Here is a 9587-nt window from a genome sequence, read left to right as displayed (position 1 = left end):
AGAATTTTAAAGTTCTGGTACACTTGGTCAAATGGGTTGCTTGAGATAGAAACCCTATTTGGATGATATTGGAATCAGAAGCAAGATGCTCTGCCGTATGCGATTTTCCTTGCCATCTATCTCCATCTACAGCTCTGGAGCTATGATTTTAGAGTTCTTTGTGAATAAGGCTTGGAAGACAGTCCATCAAAAGGACATTGTTGCAAGTCAATGTTGATGGTGGATTTGCTGAAGAGCTTGTTTATATTCAATTGCATACGTTGAGATCTCTCTTTGGTATCAGAGTCTATCAAGTGGAATGACACAATTTTCATTGATAGATCCTACATTCGTTTATTGAATAAGAGGAGGCACAAGCTTTTGGAACCTTCTTTATTGTCCCTTGACAAATATGGACCGGTAAGGTGTTTTTTTGGATTTGTAGTACTAGAGTACTAGATTTTGATTATGTTGACATTGGCTAATAAATTTTGGCTGTAACAGGTACAAGATAATAAAAGAAGTTGGTGATGGAACATTTGGGAGTGTCTGGCGGGCTATAAATAAGCAGTCTGGTGAAGTTGTACGTGTAATTTCATTGGTGTTAAAGTTTGTACTACAGTGTCCCTGTTTTCACTTGGCAGATTGTTCTAATATTTTATACTTTCCTCTCTCTCCAAGGTTGCAATCAAAAAGATGAAGAGAAAATACTATTCTTGGGATGAGTGCATAAATCTTAGGGAAGTAAAGGTAATACAACTTGTCCTTTACCTTGAAGTTTTTGTTGTGTTATTCAGTTTTTATCTAAGAATCGTGTCATCGTTTTTGCAGTCACTGCGGAAGATGAACCATCCCAATATTGTGAAGCTCAAGGAAGTCATTCGAGAAAACGACATCTTGTACTTCGTATTTGAATTCATGGTAAGTTAAGAACTCTTTACTGTAAGACACAAAATATGATTTTGTGAAGTTAAGTACTCCTGGTATGGTATAATTGTCTTCATATTGTGTTACCTACTATAAGATACATGAGATGATTTTGTGTTTGTTGCAGGAATGCAACCTATATCAACTAATGAAAGATAGGGGAAAGCTATTCTCAGAAGCTGAAGTCCGCAACTGGTGTTTTCAAGTGTTTCAAGCTCTTGCTTATATGCACCAGCGTGGATATTTTCATCGTGACCTGAAACCTGGTACACCTTCTATTTTTATTACCTGGTCTTTTTATCTCCTTCCTAAGGGGACAATGCAAATTAATCTCTTTTGCCTCCCCTTCTCTTAAAAAGTGAAAGAAAAAGGAAAAATCTGCTCTTATGGTCCTGATTGGTGCTTGCCCCCCATTCCCCCCCCCCCCCCCCCCCCAAAAAAAAAAAATCTTCTTTTGTTCAAATCTTTCCTTCAAGAACAATTTGAAGTTGCATTGGGAAATTGGTTGTGTTTCACTTGGTTTGTTGAATGGTTGTTCTTGAAGGACCTTGTTTCCCTCTTATTTCCTTATCTTTTTGGGTTGGTGGGAAAGGGATGGGGAATTTCTAAAGGATCCTTATCTGCAAGAATTCCATCAAATTAGAGCCATGATTAAATATAATCCTTTTTCCTTCATAAGTTGAACTGTTTGTTTTCTTATGGAAGATGATAAATTACCTGTATAATAAATCTAGTGCGAAAAACACCCTGTTTTTGTGGATATAGGAAGAATACCTTGGTCTAGTGCACCTATTTGTGCCACGTGGGAAGGTGATGTGGCCATTCCAACCATTGGGTAGAGTAAATGGTTTGGATTAGCCAAATGTTAAATTCTAGAGCCTAATTGAATCAAATACCTCTCATTTATTGGCATGCATCTTTGTAAAAAATGTGTATGTACACCTATTGGTACTCTGATCGCTACTGGATCTCTCCTGATTTTTCAGTGTTTTGTTTTGCCACTTGGCAAAGTTATGTTTGGGCTGAAACTTGACATGTGAACATGCGCCCTTGAGGTAGTACAATGCTAATCCCAAATCACTGGGAGAACAGCTTGTGACAGGATCACAAGAAAAAAAAGGACAAACCAGATTATGAGAAATTTAAATAATTGAAAGAGGAATTGTCTGATTATACTCAAATTCTGGTAGAAGGTCTATTATGGACTGAGGACCAGTCCTGCAAAATGTCACTGTAATCTTATGGTTAGATTGTTAGTTAAGGAGTAATCCTACTTGGGGGAAGGATTGCTCAACGACTGCAAATTAATCAAATGGGGTTTAAACCAGTGATCAATTAAGGCTCTAACAGTTGAATAACCGGTAATGGAAGATAGGAGCAGAACAGCCAAAACAAATTAAAAAATTAGAATATTCAAGAGATCCTAGTTAATGTTGGACACTAGAAATTTGTGGGTTTTTGAAACTGAAATTGAAACTGAAACTAAATTGAAAGAACAGATAGAAACTGAAACTAAATTGAAAGAACAGATAGAAACTGAAACTAAATTGAAAGAAAAGATAGAAACTGAAACTAAATTGAAAGAAAAGATAGAAACTGAAACTAAATTGAAAGAAAAGTTAGAAAGGTGATGTGGAATCACCACCTAATTCTCTGGGCTTAAATCACCACCAGTACCCCAACCTTTGAATGACCACCAAGGGTTCCCTGGAACCACCACCAGGGAGCTTACTGAATGACCACAGCAGGGAGGTCTGAATTACCATAAAACCTTAGGCTAAAAGCCAACTTCATTCATCAGATTGTAGTCCCTTATATATGACTCTAGAACAGACTTACACTCAAAAAGGGATATACCTAGACCAGTCAGGAGCTGATGAGGTAACTTAACTATCTAGAGAATTGAAATGGTAAAGGAAAGAAACTGGAATAAGGCTGGACTCTTAGAAACCTTTTCTAGCCTAGCTAAAACGTTTAATAACAAATAAAATAAAGAAATTGCTCTGGCTAGACAAGACTTTAATTGAAATAAACTTGAATTGAATTGAAATACTGGAAGAGCTATTTCAGTTTTTCTAATCAAGTTGATTTTAACCTGTTTCATGCTAAACTGTTGATGACCACTTGCTCTAAACATGGGCAAAATTGTAATTTTAATTAAAGAGTAATAACCATGATGGGTTCCTGATCACCAAACCATTAATGACCAGACAACCAAAATAACCAGGATCGCAGGGCAGGATAAGAACCCAGAAATAAGGAAATCTCTCTAGCTCACATCTGGTCAGTCTGATGAGGATTTAACTCTGGTCAAATGTACCTAATTGGGTGGTGAACACATCCTCAAAATTTGATCAAAACCTAACTGTTGGATGTGAAATGGGACTGTTACAGAATTAGCGTGTTTCTAAAACCAGTATTAGAAAGAAGATTATTGGTCTGTCACAACAGGTCAGTCTGATGAGCATATAAACTGAGAGTATTGGTCTCTGTCAATAACAGTTCCAGAATTCATAAAAGGAGTTTCGCAAAACCAGATTAGAAAGTAGTGAAATAAAAGTTATTAAATTGGGAGTGATGGCTGGAAAACAGCACTTAAGGTCCTCTAACCCTATAGCACCATGAGTAGGTCAATGGAATGCAAGTATGTGTGATTCAAATGACAGAACAGGAAAGTCGGATGTAATTTGGTAGAAACAAGGTGAGAACAGAGATTAGAAATAACAAAACTAATAGTAATAACAGTAGAACAGCTTATCAGTGGAAGAAGAAGAAAGGGATATGTTGGTCTCCCACCAACTAGGAGTCTAGGACTCTCATTAATCTGTACCTTGGAATATCACCACCATTTTTTTTCACACATGCACAAAGCACTTTTTTAATATCTGTCAAAATTTGGGATGCTAGGAACTTCCTCCTCTATTTAGAAATTGCCTTGTTACAGAAATAGAAACTAAACAAAGCTTACAAGGGAATAGAAACTTAATATTCTTAATGACTAGTAAACAGAAAGTAGAAACCAACTATTAATCCTGTATAGGACTAAAATCCCTAATTTGGGCTTATAGAAATGGCCCATTACAAAAGTAAACCCAAAAATATAAAGCTCGTTTGTACTAAATCTGGTCTGGCCATGAAATACTAGCTCATGAAATTCCCATTTCTCTTTTCTAACCAGCTTTCCTAGCTGGACTTCAGATACTTGCTCATATATATTTTTCTTCTATTCAATTTTATGCAAGTAAAACAGAACTTCTAAACTTTCTACTCCACTGAATTGGGAATGGGCTGGGAGTTTCCCATGCAAGATAGTCTGTTTGACCCCATGCCCTTATTAGAGAATCTCTTCCTCCGCAATCCTCACCCCACCCTCTTCTCCTTTGTCCCCTCTGCATAACAGCCACCCCACTCCATCTAGAACCCGGCCCACCACGGTTCTGTAGATTTCTTGATCTGCGGCTCCACGGCATGGTTTTGGCTTTGTCGAGCTGCTGCTCCATGCACTGTTCTGTTCTCTCTATAACGCCACTGTGAAGTAAGAAGTACCGAGAATCTATTCTCAAATTAGACTACCAAACTAATTTTTTGTTATTGAAATTATTTTTATGGATGCAACCAAATAATTTCAATTTCTTGACCAAAAAACTATTTGTTGATTTATTTTGTGAAATGAATGAAAAATTGTAAGATTTTATCTATTTCCCATCAACAAAATTTCAGTCCCTTCCAACCTGCCATGTGGCAGATATAGGTGTGCGTACCAGGAATTTGTCAAGGAATCCTGTGCCCTTTTCTAAATTGGGTTTTTAGAGATTCTCTATATTCATTTTCTTTAGAGTATGCAAGATGACAAGTTACCCCTTCTATGTTTTCTGAGATGAGTTATCAATGATCCTCTTTATTTTCATGCTCTAACAATTAGAAATCACTTTTTTACTGTTATTTCTAGCATTTCAGGTATGAACTTTTAAGGTCGTCTTCCTCCATCTCTCTGTTATACATTTTCTAGAAACCAGCGTGGTTTTGTCTTTTATGGCTGCTGGTGCTGTTATTGTCTGACTGGTTTCTGTCAAGTGCTGCCTAATCTACTATACCTTTACCCTTTTTTTGGTTAGGTGAAAATGATATATTAGCTTAAAAACTTCCTGCATTAGGACTGTAACTTACATTCGGATGCTTTGCAGAGAACTTGCTGGTTACAAAAGACATCATCAAGGTTGCCGATTTTGGTCTTGCTCGAGAAATCTGTTCTCAGCCACCATATACAGAATATGTCTCTACTCGTTGGTCAGTGTTCTGAAGGAATTACAGATCCATTAATTATTGCCAATCATACAGCATTAACTGTATCAATGTGGTTTCCTTAGGTACCGAGCCCCTGAAGTTCTGTTGCAGTCATCAATATATGATTCCGCAGTTGGTCAGTGAATTATAGCTGTCAATTGGAATTCAATGTTACAATACAATTATACTTGTGATGAAGTATGCACACTTTTTATGTTTGAATTAATTATGATGATGCTTTCAGATATGTGGGCGATGGGTGCTATTATGGCTGAATTATTTACTCTCCGTCCTCTTTTTCCTGGCTCAAGGTATTCATTCAATTGTTTTGGTCCCCCTTTTTTGTTGTGTTTTTTTTCTGGGTTGGGGGGATTTAGGGCATGATATTGGTCTTAGTATGAGTATTAAAGTAACTATTGATTAGTTGCTCTCTTTTGTACTGAGTATGAATATTCCCTTGAAAGTCATCCAGTTGCCTATGTATCATTATTGAAATTGGCAGGTCCGTTCATTCTGTCTTGTTTATTGGCAGACTGAATTGTTTGGACTTGGACACAACAATATATAGATAAAATAATTATAATGAAATCCATATTTTGACACTACAAAAAACATCTGGTGCGGTGGTTGATGGGGGGTTTCTGCACTACCGAGCCCCCTTGTGCAGTGTTTCATATGGAGCAATTTATATTTTGGTTATGTTCATGTTGTTTCTCTAAGGAGTTATGAGTCATCAAATCTATTTTTTTAATGCATTTCTTGTTACATATTGTGCTTATCAATGGAATTATGTGGTTGGATTTATTTCCTTAAATGCAGTGAAGCAGACGAGATTTACAAAATATGCAGTGTGATTGGCAGCCCTGATCAGAATTCATGGACACAGGGACTTCAACTTGCAAATGCTATTAAATATCAATTTCCCCAGGTCAGACTGATTTAGTTTTTTTTTTTTAATATATCCATCCTTAAACCAAACCATGATTGATGCTAGATAATCCTAGAAAGCTCTGCTGTTTTTTGGTAGAAATAAGCCATGGCTTGGGTTACATTTGTGTTGGGTCTTCGGGTTTTATTGTAATGGGCCACTTTAATTGGCCTAAACTAGGATAAGAACTAAGAACCAGGAATTTGAGATCAGGTAAGTTGGATTAGTTTAGTCCAAATGTGCGAGTCCTTTTTAATGTTAAGAATCAACTAGTCAAATCTTAGTATCATTAGGAATTTTGATATTTGTAGTATTCCAAGTCAGTTAAGAGTGTTAATCAGTTTATGTATTCTATATATAGATCTAGTAGCCTGTGGAATCAAGTTTGTCAAAGTGTATTCATCCAAATAAAAAATAAAAAGGTTGTCAAAGCGTCAGGCTTCCTGATGTAGATCCAAGCCGCCTCGAATTGAAGAAGCCACCCTAAACCTAGGGTTATAGTAGGAGCCTTGTATAGCCTATACTTAGTTTTATTTTCTGTTTTGTAATTGAACCGGCTCAAAATGGTTGCATCCAATTGGTTCAATTTGGTCCAATTTAAGTGAAGTGTTCCTGTTGGCTAGTAGGATCTTATATTCTATTGGTTATTTGGGAATCTCAGCTATTGAAAGTGTTTTAAGTTGTTAGGGTAAATAGGTCTTTTGTTTTAAGTTGTTTATTAGACTCGCACTCCTTACACGATTTTGGAAGAGAGAAGGAATTTAAATTGTATTAGAATTTGGCCCTTAGGCCATTAATATTAATAGAAACGTGGGAGGCTCCCCCACATAATTTTTTGAGTTTTAAAAATACAATTTTGTTGCTGCTTTGCTGCTTTTTGCTGCTGCTGCCATTGCTCCCTTGTGTGAGTGTTGCCTTGTGGATCTCAAGGTGAAGGGTGAGTGGACTCTCACGATTCCTTGCGTCTGTCTAGTACCAGGAGCTTCTTCTTCTTCTTCAATGGAGCTTCTTCAAGCTGCTGCTGCTGCTGCTGCTGCTGCCTTGAAGGAGATCAAACCAGTAAGTAATTTTAGTTTCCTGCATATATCCTTCCCCTCGTCATCCTCTAACCTAATCCTTCTTTTCCCATCGACCCAATCAGATCACTACAGCCAGCCTTCCATTCCCTCCATTAAACCTGCAACTATTCCTTCGAATTTTAGCTTGATTCCCAAGCATTCACCTTCCAACCATCAGATCTGTTTCAAACTTCTAGCAAACATCCCTCCCTTGCCCTTCTACACTCGATCCTAATTTGAGTCTCATCTGACCATCTAAACCCTAGTTTTCAGCCTAGATCCTTAAACCTAAAACCTGTAACCCTAACCCTAGTTCTGCAGATTTTTCAAACTTGATCAAATCCAATTAATTTTATCCCATAATAACCCCTTAGACCTGCATATTAAAGCCATATAAGACCCATTCCCAAATTTCCTTCTTAAACTCTAGAATTAATCTAAAACCTAGTGCTGTCCATTCGAACCAGTAACTATTTTTGCTATTGATCCTGTTATCTGGATCCTAGTAGGTCTCTTACCTATCTTGGATTACATTACTTCCTGGCCACCTTTTTTTTATGGGCGCCTTCTCTTGGGGGCCCCCTAGTTGGTGTCACCTTAATTTTTGACCGTGACCGCCTAGTTTCGCCTAGTGTATTGACAACTATGATTGCCCACGATCTTTTGAATAATAGCTTGCAGTTTCCTGAAGTTTCTATTATAGGTTCCGAGTAAAGGCTTAGGTGGATTCCTAGTGTCTGTATATTCTTCATTCTTTTACTAATTTTACTCATCAACGGGTCAGCAGACCCCATTAAGTTGGGATAAGGCTGAGTTTCTAGTTTGTTGTTGTACTCATCAACGAGTCAGTCCATTGTAGTTTTCACTCAATTTTTCTGGTTTTTTCTTCTTCAAATCTCTCTTGTTGCTACTCTATTTTGGTTTTAATTAAGAACATAAGATTCGGATATTCTGTTCTCTGAAATTCTGCGTTTTTGAAGATTTCTGATCATATAGCTTCAGTTTTTTTACCTGTAATCCTAGTATCACTAGGACTTCTGAAGCTACACATTCTGTTGGGAGTAGATTATACTCGTAGAGAAAGATCACTCAACCAGATTTTTGGGCTGTTCTGAATTTTCTGTTATTTGATACAAGTTTCCCCCTATTTCTGACCTATATGTCTCTGCTTGGTGATTCTGTCAAGTAATAGTGTCTTGCTGGATGATTCCGGTTCAATATCATTCTGTATTAATGATCCATTCATTGTTCACATTATCCTTGCAAACTCAACTGGTTACAGGTCAAGAAGGTCTTCACAACTTACATTTTCATGACTGGTTTTGGTTTTGGTTTTGGTTTTTTGGCTTTTCCTGAATTGCAGGATAGACCTTTTTATTTTTATTTTCTTCAAGCTTGGGGGGGGGGGGGGAGGTAGGTTGGATGGAGATGATAACTACAATTAAGTCTTGAGCTAATTCAACTACATCACACTAAGAACCAATAGACCCTTTCATGAAATCCCATTACTAAAAGATCTACTCTTTCATATTTTTTACCCTATTTTTGATAGCATTATTCTATGGTAGACAGAATCCCCAAAGAAGAGAATTTTTTTACCATGCAAGTGCAACACCTCGTACAAAGTAGTACAATTCTGTGTTGCCAGTTTAGATGCCTTTTCTGCTCTACAAATTTTACACAATTCAAAGCTCAAAAAAATTCCTCAACATGCATGTTAGCTAGAGGTGATCCACCAATGGGGTCTCAACTGTCAATATCATCTACCTGACTGAAACAAGGTTTAAACACTTGGTTTCAACAGGGATTGACTGAGACAGTCTGGACTTTTGACTTCTGGAATTGCACAGGACTGTTCTGATTCACATCAGGCAATCCTGACTGGATTGGCTTGTGAAACAATGACTTGGGCTCACTCCTGGGTTGTCTATAAGAATTTTCATTTTGGCTTTTATGATGGATTAGATGGTAACATGTTCCTTTTTGGAGTTTAATCCTGTAATTTGACATTGCAGTTTGCCAGTGTTCATCTCTCTGTTCTCATACCATCGGCTAGTGAGGATGCAATCGACCTCATAACAGTAAGTATAATTAATTAGAAATTGAAAAGGGGGGTCGATGGGAGCAAAATGGTTTGGTATTATCATTATTGTTGTTGTTGTTGTTACAAGTCAGCATTTCTCAGCTGAACATGTGGATTGTTTGATTTTGTCTACATGAATTGTGCTTATTCTTGCATGCCATTTTGAATTTGCAGTCGCTTTGTTCATGGGATCCCAGGAGGAGACCGACAGCAGCAGAGGCCCTTCAACATCCTTTTTTTCAGGTGAGAGTATGCTTCTTGGGAACTGATGTACTACAGAGAAATGCACTAAGGAGAATAAATGTTCTTGTTTTTCTAGGATTTGATG

At 37.3% G+C, this 9587-nt stretch overlaps 1 protein-coding gene across 2 annotated transcripts in view; it reads left to right on the top strand.

Moving 5' to 3' along the window:
* Nucleotides 1–263: 263 nt before the first annotated feature.
* LOC122645768 (cyclin-dependent kinase F-4) overlaps nt 264–9587 on the top strand; it is a 39173-nt gene continuing 29849 nt past the window's right edge. For both annotated transcript variants that reach the window (XM_043839126.1, XM_043839125.1), the window contains exons 1-11: nt 264–399; nt 484–562; nt 661–729; nt 811–900; nt 1034–1172; nt 5091–5193; nt 5274–5326; nt 5435–5501; nt 6010–6118; nt 9192–9257; nt 9434–9502. In XM_043839126.1, the coding sequence (XP_043695061.1) occupies nt 392–399; nt 484–562; nt 661–729; nt 811–900; nt 1034–1172; nt 5091–5193; nt 5274–5326; nt 5435–5501; nt 6010–6118; nt 9192–9257; nt 9434–9502 (852 nt within the window). In that variant the 5' untranslated portion in view covers nt 264–391. The remainder of the gene's footprint in view (nt 400–483; nt 563–660; nt 730–810; nt 901–1033; nt 1173–5090; nt 5194–5273; nt 5327–5434; nt 5502–6009; nt 6119–9191; nt 9258–9433; nt 9503–9587) is intronic.

Source organism: Telopea speciosissima, chromosome 11 (assembly GCF_018873765.1).
Source record: "Telopea speciosissima isolate NSW1024214 ecotype Mountain lineage chromosome 11, Tspe_v1, whole genome shotgun sequence".
Taxonomy (NCBI): Eukaryota; Viridiplantae; Streptophyta; class Magnoliopsida; order Proteales; family Proteaceae; genus Telopea; species Telopea speciosissima.
The sequence above is the reverse complement of the archived record's forward strand: the minus strand, read 5'-3'. Positions and strand labels throughout refer to the sequence as shown.